Source organism: Apodemus sylvaticus, chromosome 11 (assembly GCF_947179515.1).
Source record: "Apodemus sylvaticus chromosome 11, mApoSyl1.1, whole genome shotgun sequence".
NCBI classification, from domain to species: Eukaryota; Metazoa; Chordata; class Mammalia; order Rodentia; family Muridae; genus Apodemus; species Apodemus sylvaticus.
The window spans coordinates 1,223,382-1,241,944 of NC_067482.1; the positions used below are offsets into that span (position 1 = coordinate 1,223,382).

The 18,563-nt window shown below is 42.1% G+C and overlaps 1 protein-coding gene across 4 annotated transcripts in view; it reads left to right on the top strand.

Moving 5' to 3' along the window:
- Gak (cyclin G associated kinase) overlaps positions 1 to 17,588 on the top strand; it is a 62,112-nt gene extending 44,524 nt beyond the window's left edge. For 3 of the 4 annotated variants that reach the window (XM_052198719.1, XM_052198721.1, XM_052198722.1), the window contains 6 exons: positions 735 to 857; positions 10,341 to 10,457; positions 14,973 to 15,185; positions 15,502 to 15,647; positions 16,686 to 16,862; positions 17,038 to 17,588. In XM_052198719.1, coding sequence (XP_052054679.1) covers positions 735 to 857; positions 10,341 to 10,457; positions 14,973 to 15,185; positions 15,502 to 15,647; positions 16,686 to 16,862; positions 17,038 to 17,139 — 878 coding nt within the window. In that variant the 3' untranslated portion in view covers positions 17,140 to 17,588. The remainder of the gene's footprint in view (positions 1 to 734; positions 858 to 10,340; positions 10,458 to 14,972; positions 15,186 to 15,501; positions 15,648 to 16,685; positions 16,863 to 17,037) is intronic. The other variant, XM_052198720.1, reaches the window with a different exon arrangement.
- Positions 17,589 to 18,563: the final 975 nt, after the last annotated feature.

Below are 18,563 nucleotides of genomic sequence, written 5' to 3' on the forward strand. Positions count from 1 at the left end.
TGCGCCTGCCTCTGCCTCCCAAGTGCTAGGATTAAAGGTGTGTGCCACCACCGCCCGGCGAGTCCAGGTTTATGACAAGGCAGCAGAATGGCTAAAGACTGGTGTGTGCATGTGGGAACAGCAGGCATGACCCATTTAGGCAGAAGTTTCTATATCTTTGAGAGAAAGCTTGGTTCTTCTTCCTAGCAGAGAGCAAATGGTCTGGGGTATACTCTGGACACAGCTGACTACTCCAAATGGCTTGTGGGTAGAGAATCCGACATATGGCTATAACGTGCTGGAGTGGGTACATGACCAACCGAGGACACAGGGACTAGCTCTGAACTCCAGGGAACTCCTGAATATGCCAGTGAGTCCTTTACCCATCATGGTGGTTTAAAGAAAGGCAGCACATAGATGCCACCGCTGCCTCATGAAGATGCCTGATGACCTCTGTTGCTCAGCTCTATGGCTATCTGCTATATCCTCAGGACCATCAGGGAAAAGGCCAGTTGATTAAGGTTGAGCCCTGCTACTTCTGATCACCAGTATTGTGAGTTCAGAGTGTCAGCCACCAGACATCTGAAGAAAGCACTGCCTCAACTGCCTAGCCACACTGGCTCCTTGTATTGTATGCTGGGCCAGCAGGTTGCCTCCTGCTTATGTCCAGGAATGAGAGAGGTTCCCAAGCATCATGTGGACTGAGAAAGCACATATACTAAACCCAAGCCCTGCTTTTCTCTGACTTTTTCCAGGGGATCTACCAACAGAGCCCAGCAAGGTAATAGCTTCAGCCAGCCACCCAGATCTGCTAGGAGGATGGGATACATGGGCTGAGACTACTACACCTGGGCCAGCCTCCATTCCAGTACCAGAAGGTATGACCATCAACCAACCCCACTGTTAGCTGGTCTCTGAAGATGCTACCAACTATGACTGTAGAGTTTCCCCATGCCCTTTTTTGAGAAGAGGACAAGGCAGGGCTTGTTTACAGGTTCTTATATGTTCTAGTCACCCTTAACATGTGTGTTAACCAGAGTTCTCTGTTTGATGGGAGTACAGACACACTATAAGAGCTTTAACCTTTGTTGAGTGTGACAACAGTGTCTGCTCTTCCTATTCTTCCATGTTGTTCCTTTTTCATGAAGGCAAATAGTTTTGGACATAAGTCCTTGCCTGTGTATAATCAATTGCCCCATTCATTTACCTACATGATTTTCTATATTTTCTGTGTTCTCTGAGAGACCCTCAGAAAGGCTGTGTTACATGTGTGCCATGGCTCCTAGAATATGCCCAATTGGTGATGTGACTTACAAGGAGTTGTTCATATTTGTGAACATCCATCTGACCACTCTATGTACGTATAGTTCTGTCTTGCTGGCACATTCTGATCTAACACAGTCCTGTTTGCAAAGGCTGTGACATACATTTCCCCACCCTACTCCCACCCCCCAGTACTATTTTAACAATTTATTTGCTCAGAAGCAGGAATTCCTATCTTGGGTTTCTCATCAGAGTTGGATTTTAAATTTTAAAACATTTTTAAAATTAGTAAATATCTTTTAAAGGTTGTACGTTTATTTTAATGTGTTTATGAGTTGGCACATGTTATCCATTTGTAGAAATCAGAGAGTGTCTTATTTTCTGTGCTTTTGGTTGTGGGTTTTTTGTTTTGTTTTAGGCAGGGTTATTTCATATTCATTTATTAAACCCTTTTCACATTGGGAATTCATTCTTATTTGTTTGTCTGCTTTATTACATTCTGACTGCAGTTTCTTCTTCACTCTCTCCATTTCTCTTCAGAAAAAGGCAGGCATACCATGGATATCAACCACTCATATGTAGCATCTCAAGTTGCTTTAAGACTATGCACCTCTTCTCCTATTAAGGCTGGATGAGACAACCCAGCAGGAGTAGAGGGTCACAAAGACAGGCAACAGTCAGAGTCAGCCCCTGCTCCCACTATTAGGAGTCCCACAAGAAGACCCAAGCTACACAACTGTAACATGTACAGAGGGCCTAGGTCAGTCCCATGGAGGCAGTTCACTCTCTGAGCCCCTACCAACCCAGGTTAGTTGACTCTGTGGGTTTTCTTAATGGTGTCCATGACCCCTCTTGCTCCTACAATCCTTCCTCCTTCTCTTCGATAGGATTCCCCCAGCTTCACCCAATGTTTAGCCGTGGCTCTCTGCATCTGTTTCCATCAGTTGCTGGTAAAGCCTCTCTGGTGACAATTGGGCTAGGCACCAGTCTATGAGTATAGCAAAACGTCATTAGAAATCATTTCATTGACTTTTTTTTAATGTCAGTCGTGTTTAGTTCTATCCTAGGTCTCTAGGCTATACAGCCTCTGGGTCCTGGTCCTCCAGGTAGTGTCGGGAGTGGGGTGCCTCTCATGGTATGAGTCTCAAGCTGGACCAGTCATTGGCTGGCCATTCCCACAACTTCTGCACCATCTTTACCCCAGCATCTTGTAGGCAGGACAAATTGCAGGTTGAAGGTTTGTGGCTGGGTTGGTGTCTTAGTTCCTCCACTGAAAGTCTTGTCTGGTTACAGAAGATGGCCAGTTCAGGCTCTGTATCCTCCATTGCTAGGAGTCTTAGCTAGGGTCATCCTCATCGATTGCTGGGAGTTTCCATTGCACTAGATTTCTAGCTTGTCCCAGAGATGTCCCTCCCCTCTGCCCATTCCAGTTGTCTCTCCCAGTACTCTATCCTTCCCCAACTCTCCTGTTTGTATCTACACACCCCCCTCCAGATCACACCCACAGTCACCACCACACCCCCCACAACACACCCATCAGCCATAATGTCTATTCGGTCTCTTCTTCACAGTGATATTCCTACATCCGCCTTTAAGTCATCCTTGTTTCTTAGCTTCTCTGGGTTAGCATGATTATCTTTTACTTTATGGCTAACATCTACTTATAAATGAGTGAATACCATTTTTCTCTTTCTGGGTCTAGCTTACCTCACTCGGGATGATCTTTTGTAGTTCCACCCATTTGCTGAAAAATTCCATGATGTCATTGTTTTTAATAGCTGAATAGGACTCCATTGTATAAGTGTGCCATATTGTTTTTATCCATTCTTCTGTTGAGAGATATCAGGTTGTTTCCAGTTTCTGGCTGTTACACATAAAGCAGCTATGAACATAGATGAGCAAGTACACTTGTGGTATATGACTGGGCATCCTTCAGGTATATGCCTAGGGGCTAGGGTTAGCTTAGCTAGGTCTTGAGGTAGAACTATTTCCAGTGTACTGAGAAACTGCCAAATGGACTTCCAAAGTAGCTGTATGGGTTTCCACACTCACCAACAATGAGGGACTGTTCCTTTTCCACATCCTAGCCAGCATGAGCTGCCACTTGTTTTTTGATGTTAGCCATTCTGATGAGTTATTTATCTATTTTGGAAATTAGCCCTCTGTCAGATGAACGGTTGGTGAATAACTTTTTCCATTCTCTAGGCTGCCGATTTGTCCTATTAACAATGTCCTTTGCCTTACAGAAGGTTCTCAATTTCATGACGTCCCATTTATTGAATGTTCACCTTAGTGTCTACGATCGGTGTTCTGATAGTGTATAAAGCTGTCTCCTGTGCTGGTGTGTTCAAGGCCATTCCCCACTTGTATCAGATTTAGTATATCTGGTTTTATGTTGATGTCTTGGATCCACTTAGACTTGAGTTTTTGTTTCAGGGTGATAGATATAGATCTGTTTGCATTCTTTTAATGTACTGACATATAGTTAGACCAACACCATTTGTTGAAGATGGTTTCTTTTTTTCCATTGTACAACTTTGGCTTCTTTGTCAAAAATCAAGTGTTGATAGGTATGTGGATTTACTTCTGAGTCTTTGATTAGATTTCATTGATCAACTTGTATGTTTTTGTGCCAGTACCATGCAGTTTTTATTTCTATTGCTCTATGGTACAGCTTGAAATCAGGGATGGTGCTACCTCCAGAAGTTCTTTTATTGTACAGAATTGTTTTAGCTGTATTGGGATTTTTGTTTTTCCATATGAAGTTGAGTATTGTTGTTTCAAGGTCTGTAAAGGATTGTATTGGGCTGGAGAGATGGCTCAGCAGGTAAGAGCCCTGACAACTCTTCTGAAGGTCCTGAGTTCAAATCCCAGCAATCACATGGTGGCTCACAACCACCTGTAATGAGATCTGATGCCTTCTTCTGAGGTATCTTAAGACAGATACAGTGTACTTACATATAATAAATAAATAAACCTAAAAAAAAATGTGTTGGGATATTGTTGGGAATTATAGTGAATCTGTAGATTGCTTTTGGTAAGATGCCCATTTTCACTGTTTACCCTACCAATCCATGAGTATGGGAGAACTTTCCATCTTCTGATTTTTTTCCAGTTTCTTTTTTCAAACAGTTGTCATATAGGTCTTTCACTTGCTTAGCTAGAGTTAAACCAAAATAATTTATATTATTTGTGGCTATTTGAAGGGTGTTGTTTCCCTGATTTCTTTCTCAGCCCATTTATTATTTATACATAAGAAGACTACTGATTTTTTTAAAAATTAATTTGTATCCAGCCACTTCATTGAAGTAGCTTGTCAGCTGTAGCAATTCCTTGGTAGAATTTTTGGGGGCACTTATATCTACAAATAGCAATACTTTGATTTTTTTTTTAAGATTTATTTATTATATGTAAGTACACTGCAGCTATCTTCAGATACTCCAGAAGAGGGAGTCAGATCTTGTTATGGATGGTTGTGAGCCACCATGTGGTTGCTGGGATTTGAACTCAGGACCTTCGGAAGAGCAATCAGTGTTCTTAACCACTGAATCGTCTCTCTAGCCCCAATACTTTGATTTCTTACTTTCCAGTTCGTATCCCTTTGATCTCTGTTAGCTGTCTTTTTGTTCTAGCTAGAACTTCAAGTACTGCTATTGAATAGATATGGAGAGGATAAACAGCCTTGTCTTGTCCTTGATTTTAATAGAATTGCTTTAAGTTTTGCTCCACTTAATTTGATGTTGGCAGCTGGGCAGTGGTGGTGCATGCCTTTAATCCCAGCACTTGGGAGGCAGAGGCAGGCAGATTTCTGAGTTCGAGGGTAGTCTGGTCTACAGAGTGAGTTCCAGGACATCCAGGGCTACAGGGAGAAACCATGTCTCGGGAGAAAAAAAAAAACTAATGTGATGTTGGCCACTGCTTGTTGTATTTTGCCTTTATTATGTTTATGTATGTCACTTTTATCTCTGATCTCTCCAAAACCTATGAAGTATTGAATTTTGTCAAAGGCTTTTCAGCTTCTAATGAAATGATCATATGGGTTTTTTCTTTCAGCTTATTTATATGGTGAATTACATTGAGAAATTTTCATATGTCGAACCTTCCAGGCATCTTTAGGAGGAAGCCTACTTGATCATACTGGATGATCTTTTTGATGTGTCCTTGGATTTGGTTTGCAAGTATTTTATTGACTACTTTTGTTCCTAAGGGAAATTGGTCTATAATTGTCTTTCTTTGTTGAGTCTTTGTATGGTTTGATTATCAGAGTAACTGTGGCTTCATAAAATGAATTTGGCGTTTTATGAAGTATTATTTCTGTTTCTGTTTTGTGAAATAGGTTGAGGAGTTTTGGTATTAGCTCTTCTTTGAAAGTCTGATAGATTTCTTTGCTAAAACCATCTGGTCCTAGGCTCTTTTTGGTTGGGAGATTTTTAATGGCTGCTTCTTTTTCCTTAGGGGTTATATAGGTCTGTTTAAATTATTTACCTGATCTCAGTTTAACTTTGATAAGGGATATCTATTGAGAAAATTGTTCATTTCTTTTAAATTTTCCAATTTTGTAGAGTACAAATTTTTTGAAGTATATGACCTAATGATTTTTTGGATTCTCTTAGTATCTGTTGTTACCTCTTTTTCATTTCTTAATTTGTTGATTTGGATATTCTCTCTTTGTCTTTTAGTTTGTTTGGATAAGGGTTTGATTTTCTCAAAGAACCAACTCTTTCTTTCATTGATTCTTTGTATTGTTCTCTTTGTTTCTATTTTATTGATTTCAGCCCTGAGTTTGGCTATTTCCTGCTACCTACTCCTCTTGAGTATGTTTGCTTTTGTTCTAGAGATTTTAGGTTGGCTAGTATGAGAACTCTCCAATTTCTTTAAGAAGTTACTTAGTGCTCATAACTTTCCTCTTAGCACCACTTTCATTGTGTCCCATAGCTTTGGGTATGTTATGCATTAATTTTCATTGAATTCTAGGAAGTCTTTAATTTCTTTATTTCTTCCTTGACTCAGTCATCATCCATTAGAGAGTTGTTCAGTTTCCATGAGTTTGTAAGCTTTCTGTTGTTTCTGTTGTAGTTGACATCCAGCTGTAATACATGGTGGTCTGATAAGATACAAGGGGTTATTATTTCAGTTGTATTTGTTGAGATTCGCTTTGTGACCGACTATATGGTCAGTTTTGGAGAATGTTCTAGGAGGTGCTGAGAAGAAGATACATTCTTTTGTGTTTGGGTGAAATGTTCTGTAGAAAGGTGTTAGGTCCATTTAGGTCATAACATCTGTTCCATTATTTTTCTGTCTAGTTTCTGTCTTAATGACCTGTCCATTGGTGAGAGTAGGATATTGAAGTCTTCTGCTATTAATGTGTGGGATTTGCTGAATGATTTACGCTTTAGTAATATTTCAAATGTGGGTACCCTTGTGTTTGGAGCACTGATGTTCAGAATTGAGAAATCATCTTAGATTTTTTTTCCTTTGATGAGTATAAAGTATCCTTCCCCATCTCTTTTGATTAACTTTTAATTGAATTCTATTTTATTAGATACTAGAATGGCTACTCAGTTTATTTCTTAGGTCTATTTGTTTAGGAAATCTTTTTCTAGCCCTTTACTCTGAGATAATTATCTGTCTTTGATGTTGAGGTGTGTTTCTTGTATGCAGCAGAATGATGGAACCTGTTTCACATCCATTTAGTTAGCTTGTCTCTTTTTGTTAGAGAATTGAGTCCATTGATATTGAGAAATACTAATGTCCAATGATTGTTATTTTGATGGTGGTGGTTTTCAGTGTGTGTGCACGTGTGCGTGTGCGCGCACGTGCGCATGCTTCCCTTCTTTTGATTTTGCTGGTGTGAAATTAATTTCCTGTGCTTTCATGGGTGTACTTAACCTCCTTGGATAGAAGTTTTCCTTCTAGTATCTTCTGTAGGGCTGGATTTGTAGACAGATATTGCTTAAATTTGAGTTTCTTATGAAATATTTTATTTGCCCATCTATCAGTTTTGATAATAGGCTGGGCTAGTATCTGTGGTCTTTTAGAGTCTGTAAGACATCTGTCCAGGCCCTTCCGGATTTTGGCATCCCTGTTGAGAAATCAGGTGTAATTCTGATTGGTCTGCCTTTATATGTTACTTATGCTTTTTCCTTTGGAGCATTTAATATTCATTCTTTGTTCTGTATGTTTAGTATTTTGATTAGTATATGGCAAGGGGACTTTCTTTTTGGTCTAATCTTTTTGGTGTTCTGTAAGCATCTTGTATGTTTATAGGCATCTCTTTCTTTAGGTTACGAAAATTTTTTTCTATGATTTTGTTGAAAAAATTTTCTGGATCTCTGAGCTGGGAATCTTCTTCTATTCCTTGTTCTATAGGTTTAGTATTTTGATTAGTATGTGGCAAGGGGACTTTCTTTTTGGTCTAATCTTTTTGGTGTTCTGTATGCATCTTGTATGTTTATAGGCATCTCTTTCTTTAGGTTAGGAAAATTTTTTTCTATGATTTTGTTGAAAAAATTTTCTGGATCTCCGAGCTGGGAATCTTCTTCTATTCCTATTATTCTTAGGTTTGGTCTTTTCATGGTGTTCCAGGTTTCCTGGATGTTTTGCATCAGGAACTTTTAGATTTAACATTCCCTTTGACTGATGTATCAATTTCTTCTATTGTACACCTGAGAATTCTCTTTTACATTTCTTGTATTCTGTTGGTGATGCTTGCATCTTTAGTTCCTGTTCACTTACATAGATTTTCCATCTCCAGGATTCTCTCACTGTATGTTTTCTTCATTGCTTCTTTTTCTATCTTCAAGTATTAAACAGTTGATTAATTTCCTTAACCTGTTTGTTTTCATTTCCCTGAATTTCTTTAAGGGATTTATTCATTTCCTCTTTAAGGACCTCTATCATCTTCATAAAATTGGATTTAAGAACATTTCTTGTGCTTCAACTGTGTTGGAATATCCAGGACTAGCTGCAATGGGATAGCAGGGCTCTGATGGTTCCAGACTGCCCTGACTGTTGTTGATTGTGTTCTTACACTGGCCTCTGGTCATCTGGGTTTGGGGTTATTAAAGTTTTAGGTACTGATTTCTGAGTTTATCTTTGTTAGATGGATGATTTTTGGTGTTTTCCCCCTTAGTTTCTGTTTCCTCTCTGGTCTTCTGGCCTAAGTGGCTTGACTTCTGGTGACCAGTGAGTCTTCAGGTCCAGTAGTCTGTCTCTGCTGGGGTTTTTGCAGGCTACGTGACCTCTAAGGTTTTGGGTGCCGGTGTTGCCTCTCGAGTTCTAAGTACCTGCATAACCTCTGGAAAAACGGGTACCTGCTTGGTGTCTGGGGTTCCTAATATAGTCTCCAGAAAAGCAAAAGTCTTCTTTCTGGAATTGTGGGCTGGAATATGAAGGCCAGGAAAAAGGTTGCAGTTGGGGGGCTGTAAGGATTGCTTTTGGGCCATGGGCAGTATTTTACCTGGGGTTCCTAGTGCTGGTGTGGCCTCCAATATAGCAGATATCTTCTGCTTCCTCTGTCTCCCAAGTTCTGGGATTAAAGTCATGTGCCATTACTGCATGGCACTAAATTTAATTTTCAAAAGTTTTTTTTTGGGGGGGGCTGGAGAGATGGTTAAGAGCACTGACTGATCTTCCGAAGGTCCTGAGTTCAGTTCCCAGAAACCTCATGGTGGCTCACAACCATCTGTAATAGGATCCAATACTGTCTTCTGGTGTGTCTGAAGACAGCTACAGTGTACTCATATACATAAAATAAATAATTTCTTTTTTAAAAACAGGGGGGGAAAAGCGTTTTTTACTTTGTCTTAATTTATGGAGCATGAGGTTAGAAGACAGGTTGGGTAACTCCATTCTCTACTTTCACCAAAAGGCCCCAGGGATTGTGATGCATAATGATTGAACTCAGGACATCAGATTTGGCAGCATATGCCTTTACCCATATAGCCAGCTCTTTGCTGTTGTTGTCGTCATCGTCGTCATTGTCACTATCATTATTATTGGCATTATTATTACTAACATATGTGTGAGTGTGGATTACATCTTCTGTGGCACATGTCCATGCCATGGCGCACATTTGGAACTCAGAGAACAACTTTTTGAGGGCATTATTTTCCCCCTTTTTGAGGCAGAGTCTCTCATTTCTGCTGCACCAGCTGGCTTGCAATCTTCTAAGCAATTCTCCTGACTCTACTTCTCATGTCACCAAGTACCAGGATTACAGACACACATATTTAACTTTTTCATGTGTTCCAAGATCAGTCTCAGGTCATGAAACTTACATAGCAAGCCCTTTTACCTGCTGACACATCTCATTGACTCAATTCTTTTATTTTGTTTTGTTTTAAGATGGAATCTTACTGTATAGCTCTGGCTGCTCTGGATTTCACGAGACCAGGCTTGCCTCGAACTTAACAGAGATCCACCTGCTTTTTATGTGAAGATGTTAATACTTGCGTGCTGGGATCTGAAGTTTGGTCCTTATGATTGAGCACTCTTAACCACCAAGTCATCTTTCCATCTCCATAGCCATCACTTTTTTTTTTTTCAGTTCTAAATTGCTTTATTCATCAGATGATAAATCAGCTTCAACAGCCCATGCCTATAGCCCTTGCAGCAAATAACTGTACACAGCCCTGTCCCTTCAGTCTCAGGGAGCATGGAGGCCCTTCTCCCCTCTGCTGCTGACCTTGGGGTGTGGGTGGGATGGCATAGCCATCACTTTTAATGACTGGATAATATTTTGAGTACTTGTGCAATAATTATTTCAAAATTTTATGCTTAGACTAATCTCAAATTTACATTAGTATATCATGAAGGACAGTCACATTTTAGAGAGATTATAACAAACGGTACTACAATGTCAGAACATTGAAGACATTTTCTGATTCTTGGTACCAAATGTTCAGTAATTTCTCCGAGGAGCTGTGTGGATGCTAGATCCAGCTACTCTGCCAGGTGTGTTCTGTGTGTTCTTCTCCCTCCTTAAAGAATTATCAAACCTTGAGTGGGGCCTTTGGTTCTGAAAGGAAGGATCAAGAACTTTGGATGACTGTTCCATTCTGTGCTGTGCAAGTCTAATGGCCCTTGTCCCTTTTCAGGTCCCCTCTTCTCTTCTGCAGGTCACCCAGCCCCTCCGGGTCCCAACCCCAGCCAAACCAAGTCTCAGAACCTGGACCCATTTGCCGATCTCAGTGATCTCAGCTCTAGCCTCCAAGGTAATGAGGAGCCATTCTCTGTGACAAGAAGCTCCTTTCCATGCTCTATTATACCTCTATGTCCAGGGACCCCAGGAACTTGCGTCTGTTTCTATTCTGAACACCTATTGACTAAAAGACTATAAAATGGGAGTTGGTAGAGCTAATGTTGATATACAACCTTCGTGACCATGTAGTATCTGTATCAGCTAACTCCAGGGTTATAGTATGTCCAGGAAGTACAGGCAGCCTAGCAGTTGGTGAGGCTTTCTTTGCTTAGTACAGGGTGTCATCATCAACATTTTCTTGGTAAGGGTCAGCTATGGAGTCAAGTGCTACTCCTTGCAGTGTCCATGCTGGTCTTGGGGCTGGCTCATGTTGTGTATTTCCTGTCTTCACAACCTGAGCTTTCTGGGTACCATGTCAGGTTTTCTCCTAAAATGAATCTCCCTTGGGATCCTCAGCTCCTTTGTCAGTACCTCCTCTTCCATAGCTCTGAGAAGGGAAGTACAATAAGCTATAGGTAGGGCATGTAGTTTCTTGTTGAGGATATTATCAGGTTGCTTGTTGCACGGGACTTGCTTGTTCTGACATGTCTTAGGTGGTAGTAATGTCACTCACTAAAACATAACTGGCCATGGCTGACACTGGGCACTTGAAATCCTCAGCTCTGGTTTTCTGACCCTGTTACTCCATTTCCGGTACTGGCACCCTGGGTGGGCCCTTGTCTGCTCCTTCTCTTCCTTTCTGATGTTACTCTCTTCTTAGGTTTTTCTCTTAATGCTTCTCATAAGTTAACTTCCTGTATGCTTTTTCTTTTTTTCTTAATGGTCTCCATTTGTTTCAAATTGTACTCTATTTCTGGGGTCTTCTAGGGATTTCTGCCTAGTATCTTTGACTTTCCTGTCCCTATGTGGACGTGGGGTTGATGGGTCTGAACACAGGATGGGGCTGCAGGCATCTCCTTTTTGCCTTCCTGGACAAACCTAGCCCTTATCTCTTTCATACCCCTGGGAAAACAGTAGCCCTAAAGGAAACCAAACCAAAAACTAAGCAAGCCCAAGTCACAAATGAAAATGGCAGCATATACCATCTGTCACAAGGGGTATTTGACTGTCCTAGGCTATATCAGTAGCATAGAGTACAGATTCTTCCAACAGGACAAAAGAATTGAAATCAAAGTGTACTCTGACCATCAGAAAATTGGTTATAGTAAGAATACAAAGGAAAATACTGATTTAAATGACACAGAGGAGGCCCAGGAAATATCAATGTACCTGTAAGTGAAATATCTTACATCATAGAAGGACCTGGAACATACAACTAGAGAATGCTACAGGGTGTAGGTTACATATTTTAGAAAAGATGAATTAGCCAGGCTTTAATCCCAGTACTTGGGGGACAGGGACAGGGACAGCTGGATCTCTGAGTTTAGTGCCACTTTGATCTATAGAGAGAGTTCCAGAACAGCCTAGGCTATACAGAGAAACCCTTTCTCAAGGGGGGGTGGGGGGGATAAGGAAGGTAGAAAAGAAAAGCTGGTGTATGTCACTAATAAATGACACTTCAAGGAGTTTGAAATAAAAGAGCAATCTATAGCAAACAGGAAGAAGGAAAAAACTGTTTTTAATGAATAAACAGGGACTGGGAATCTGTCACTTAGCAGAATACATGCCTAGAATGTACAAGGCCTTGGGTTTAAACTCCAGCACCAAGTCAGGTATCATGATACACTTTTAGTTCCAACACTTGGAAGTAGAGGCAGGAGGATCAGATAAGTTCAAGGTTGTCTTTGGTTTCAAAAATGAGTTGAAGCCAGCCTGGGTTATATAAGGTTCTTCAACGACAAATCAATGAAACAAAATACTGTTTCCTTGGCAATTTTGGTAAACAAACTTACTGACCGCAAAGGAACCATAGCAGCACACACTATGTTATCAGTGTCAGGTATTGTCAGGATCTGTAGATAGCTCTGGAAAGTGGTTAAAGAATAAAAGCAAGTGCTGGCAGCATCCAGATATGCAAACACCTCACAGGCAGCCACCTCCAAACTCTCAGCATGAAGCAGGGCACTTGGATGGGTTATCACTATGAAGAATAAATTCATAATAAATTCTTTAGAAAATTCCTGGGCTCCAATGACTTCACTGGAGAAGTTTACCAAATGTTTATATGACCAATTCCATATAGTCTCTTAGAAAACTTAGAAGAGAGGAAACTGACTTTTAAAATATAAGAGCCCAATCAGATAATTGAGGAGTGAAAGCCTCAAAGCCAGTCAGTCCTCTAAAGAACAGACATATACCCTCAGAACATTAGGGCACAGAATATTTCAAAGGATAAAAGGGCAACAACTACCCAGTGGTGCATATTCAAGGAGCACCAGGCTGATTTGCCTTTCCAAACCCAGTAAGTGACATCTACCGTGTTTATCAACCAAGGAATAATGGCATGCATGATCTTACCAGTGCTGCCAAAAGGGTGATTGTCTGCAGCAGCACATGATGAGGATGCCTTCAGAGCAGGAATAAAAACCCTATGAAATGTGACAAATTGGTAAGATTTCTGAACCCAGGAGCAAGGCAAATGTTCCCGTTACATTCCACTTACTGGGAGACCCAGCCACTGACTTAAGGCAAGAGAAAGAAGAAATTAAATATGACAGAAGGAAAAAAATAAGTGTTCCTGTATGCATGTGGCACAATTGCCGAACAGATCAGAGAAAATCAACAAGGCTTAGAACTATAAAGTCACAGTACCTAAGATCAACAAATAGTAGTCTGTTGCAGTTAGGTTTACTAGAACAGCTCAATAAAACTAGAATTTAAAACAGTGCTATGTATAGTTAATTTTTGCAAAAAAGCTTTCAGAAGCTTTCAGATCAGGTAGGGGTAGAGGCTTATGCCTATAATCCTAGCACTCAGGAAGCTAGAGTAGGATTAGGAGTTCAAACCTTGGCTACATGAGACCCTGTCTCAAACAGTGACAAAAGAGCCTACAACTATAAACATAAACACATAGTGCCAATATGGTGGAAATACAACTCAAACATTGCAATTGAGGTTAACAGACACTAAATGTTTGTATATTACAAGATTGCCCCTTTGCTTTGCGCTGATTGATCTGTAGGTCTAATGTTCTTGCCACTAAAATCCCAGTAAAGATTTTTGTACAATGGACAACTTCATTGTCACATTTATCTGAGAAAGCAGATAAACTAGAATGATTGGGGCTTCTTGTTATTAAGAGTAGTATAGAATCTCCACCCTGACTTTGAGGTACACTCTCTGGCCACAGAAACCAAGACTGTGGTGTTAGCAAAAGGCCAGGCACTGAGGTTCGATCAATCATTCTGGCATGCCAGTACACGCATGAGACAATGTTGAATCATCAGTTGCTTTGGGGGAAGTAATCATGCATCAGCAAGGATCATAGAAATTGAGTTTCTTATATTTACACATACTTACAGGAATGGGAAATGATACAGCCACTCATGGTCTGTTTCTTAAAAAAGTAAGCATGTAAATATAGGACCCCAGTGTTTATCGCAGAGAAATGAGTTTATATTTCTATAAAAATCCACAAGTAAATATTCTGCAAGTGTTCAGAGAAGAGCTATTTAAATAGCCAAGGAAATAAACTCTGAATAGATGTTCTTCTGTGGATGAAGATTAAACAAGTAAAAGTCTCTTTCATATTCCTTGGTAATAGAAAGACAACAGGAGTTTGAATCAGCTGATCACTTCACACAGTGAGAGAACAAAGAAAGATGAATGCATGTTTGATGATACTTGGGTTACCTTCTTTGTTCTATACAGTCCAGGGTCCCCTGCCCAAAGGAACGATTTCACCCACAATTAGGATGGCTCTTCCCACATCAATGAATATCATTAAGATAATGCCCAACACCAGGCATGGTGGTGCACACCTTTATTCTCAGCATTTGGGAGGCAGAGGCAGGTAGATCTTTGAGCTTGAGGGCAGCCTTGCCAATAGAGAGAATTCAGCACAGCCAGGAGTACACAGAGAAGCTCTGTCTTAGGGGGGGAAAGGATAATCTCCCACATGCCTAGAAGTCATCTCCTAGGTGATTTTAGGTATTAACAAGGTAACAACACCATCACAAAGAACTTCATTGCTGGAGACATTGTGTGAAGGTGCTCTAGACTTCTCATCATGAATCTTGCAACTTCTATGACTTCACAAAAAGTTGAAGAATCAGCCATGCATTTGAGAAGTTCTGTGAAGCAGTATCCATATAACAAGACAGCCCCCTAGACCATTCAGCAGATGGGGATACCAAGCCCCTGTAGATGTGCATGTAGGGATGTAGCATATCCTAGCATCAAACCTTCATCCAGAAACACTGAGCAACACAACCTTGTGTATCCCTGGTACTTGTTAGGTAGAACAAATCAACTAAGTGACAGTGGTTTGTTTCATGAGCACAGGTCCCAGCAATACAGTATCCTTAGCCCCAGAATAAGTAACTCATCATTTGGTAAGTGGCTTACAAGTGTCTGTGGTTTCCCCCAGGCCTGCCTGCTGGCCTTCCTGCAGGGGGCTTTGCTGGCACATCAGCCCCCACTCACAGAAGTAACAGCTCCTGGCAAGGAAGTCGTCCCACGGCCCCTGGACCCTCGTGGACCCCCCAAGCCAAGGCAACCCCCAGAGCCTCTGAACAACTAAGGTCTCACTTCAGCGTGATTGGGGCCCGAGAAGAGAGGGGCGTTCGTGTGCCCAGCTTTGGTAAGTCCTGCATTTGCATACTGGTTTATACAATTATCTATAGGGTTGGAGTTTGAGCCCCTTGTTCCTCCCTCAGAGCCAGCCAAGACAGCAAGCTGTATTTATGCTGATTACAGAGGCTGCCCCAGAAAGCAGATTTGTGTCTTGAGGCATCTCTGCAGGCCTGGCCCCTCTCCTCCCACATCTCAATGGCTTTTAACAGATGGCTCTGAGGCCATGTTTTTCTTCTTTCCTGTCCAGGTATCAGAACAAATAACACCCAGGAAACAAGGTAAAAACAGGCAGTGTCTATAAAAAGTGTCTTATTTTTTTCTAGCCCAAAAGCCAAAGGTCTCAGAAAATGATTTTGAAGATCTGCTGCCTAATCAAGGCTTCTCTAAGTCTGACAAGAAGGGACCAAAGACCATGGCAGAGATGAGGAAACAGGAACTTGCCAGAGATACAGACCCACTCAAATTGAAGGTGGGTAACTCCAGGGCTCAGGCCACACTGTAAAGGCTAATGTCTCCAGCCAGAGACTTGTTATGCATGGACCTGGCACCTGGAGACCCTTGGAGTATATTCCTGGGCAACCTGATATTACATTTAATGTTTCCTCATGGGCACTGGGGAATCATACAGGGCTTCTAGTACTCTGGACATGTTTGACTTTGGCCTTGAGTCGTCAAGAGGGCATATAGGTCAAGATAGGCAGACTTGTGCCTATCAAAACCAAGGTTTCATCTAACTTTTGAAGATTTGTTTGGGTTTTGGTCCTGACACCAGCTCTCACAGTAGAGTAAGGAGTCAGCATAGTACAATGGCCAGAATATCCCACTGTAGATCTTAGATATATTCATTTCTGTAGGTTTCAGGCTCCTTTCAAACTCACAGAGGTCTGCTTCTGCCTTCCAAGTGCTGGAATTAAAGGCATGTACTACCACACCCAGCTGAGGTAGTCAGTTCTTTAGGGCACAGTGTAGACTTTACCTTAACTACCTGAAAGGTTACCAGGAACCCACTTGTCCCCTTTGAACCCTGTGCCTGGATCAGGGGGCTATATTGAGAGATTAGGAGTTCATATCTGGCTGAAAAGGGTCTCAGTTCCGTCCATGGTACCTTCTATCCACAAACTACTGTAGCCTGGCCCGGTGGAGGGCTCAGTGCTAAAATTGAGGGCTCAGGTCTAAGTTGGGGACCTTCTTGGTCTTAGGGAAGAGGGATGAGGGGCGTGGGGAGTATGACCATGGTTGCCCTGTTCTCCTATAGGAATAAACAAAGAGCTACCAAACCATGTTCTTAAGGGCCTCCACAGAAGATTGCTCCCCAGGCCTGAGGGTGGTCTTTTGCTTGAGGACCAGGTCCATTGAAATGTGCACCCACCCACTTCAGCATCTGAACATCCTTCAGTACTTCCTCTGCTGCCTGCCTTGATTTCCCTACCCTACCCTCACACAGCAGGGAGGGAGGTCTCCTAAATACATCTCCTTCCTGAGGTTCTTTCTACATTGGTGTTTGTAGCTTTTGGACTGGATTGAAGGCAAGGAAAGGAACATTCGTGCTCTGCTGTCCACTCTGCACACAGTACTGTGGGACGGGGAGAGCCGCTGGACTCCTGTGAGTATGGCTGACCTGGTGACTCCAGAGCAGGTGAAGAAGCAGTACCGCCGTGCAGTGCTAGTAGTGCATCCTGACAAGGTGAGTGTATGGGGGGGCAGTTCCCAGGATGGCCCTTGGGCTTCTGGACCTTGTGGTTGGGTTGTCTCTGCCTCTCATCCCCTAGGGGCCTTTGCCTGCTGGCTATATTACATGAAAGGAGCTGGTGGGACGGTTGGCTGAGTAGTCAGGCTGGCTCTTACCCCATTGCCCACAGGCCACAGGGCAGCCGTATGAACAGTATGCCAAGATGATCTTCATGGAGCTGAATGATGCATGGTCTGAGTTTGAAAACCAGGGCTCGAGGCCCCTCTTCTGAGGCCTGTGATGGTTATGGCTGCAGGAGCTGCTCGTGAATCCTGAATGCTGCTGGCCTGACTGAGGCACAAATGGGACCATAACAGGTGTGGCAGGTGATATTGCCCCAGGGGCCTGGACCATCTACTCCCAATCATCCCTGCATTCATCATGGACAAATACCATTCCATGGCTGGGAGAGAAAGCATTCCTCAGATCTGATGTTTGTTGTTTTTGTTTTTCTTTTTCTTGTCCCAGAGGAAAAGTGTTGATTTATATTCCTTCCACAGCTGTTACAGTTTGTGATTTACTTGGTGTCTGGTGACTGTCACCTCTTGGATGGCACATGTCGCTGGCACTTCTCTCCTGTCATTTCTTCAAATATGAGGGTGCATCCACACCCTACTCTCTCTGATCAGTTTGCCAATCATCTGTATATAATTAAACTATTTTCTGATGGCTGGTACAGTCTCTGGCTTGTAGAGCACTTATTACCTAGTACCTGGTCACCTATTTGTTCCTCAGTTTTTTACCCATGATGGATTATAGGATTGTGACGTTGGCTGTAAAGACCACTGCAGCCAGCATCAATATGCTTCAGGGAGCATTTTGCTAAAGGAAAGTTCTGAAAACACATCAGAAGGGAGCCTGGCCCACAACATTGGATTTCTCCCAAGGCCTGGAGTCTTATACTATCTTCAGAAATTCTACTGTACTTAGCTCATAACTAGAGTTCTTGCAGAGGGGTCAGGACACTTCCACCAGCCAGAGTCTGCAGTGTTGGGTCATGTTATTCCCAGACACTTGCTCTGCTGGCTAGATCTCTCTCAGCCTCTAGGGACTGTAATGAAAACTGAAGCCAGTGGCCCAGGTCTAAAAGTCACTGACTGAAGAAATGTTGGGGTGGGTGTGAGCTCAATGTTAGGCCTTCTCATCACTGTGTAGACAAGACACAGTCATGAAGCAGGGTGGCTTATGTTGCCCATTAGACTGACATCCATGGCCAGAGTACAGTTTGGGGTGTGGAACACTGCTTCAAAATAGTCCAGCAGGTAGGCAGACAGCCATGACTGTAATACTAATTGGAGACTCAATAAAAGGCAACAAGATCCCTAGATTTGGGTCTGAAGCATACAAGTATATATTGATTAGGACAACACTGAGCAAACCAGGGTGTCCTAGGTTTATCATAAGTCAGTGTCAAAATCAGAGTGTTCCTGGTACCAGGATCTGGTTGTAGAGCACTCTGCCTATCTGTTTCTGATTCTCTGGGGATTAGGGCAAGAACTTTGTGTTAATATTCAGGGAATTGAAAACTATTTCTTTAGCTGCCTCTATCACAGGTAGATAGGCTTCCCTGTAGGAGTTTGGGGCTACAGCCCATGGTTGATGACTTGACTTCAGCCTGATATGAGTAATTCATCTTCCTCTGGAGGTCTGTAAGTA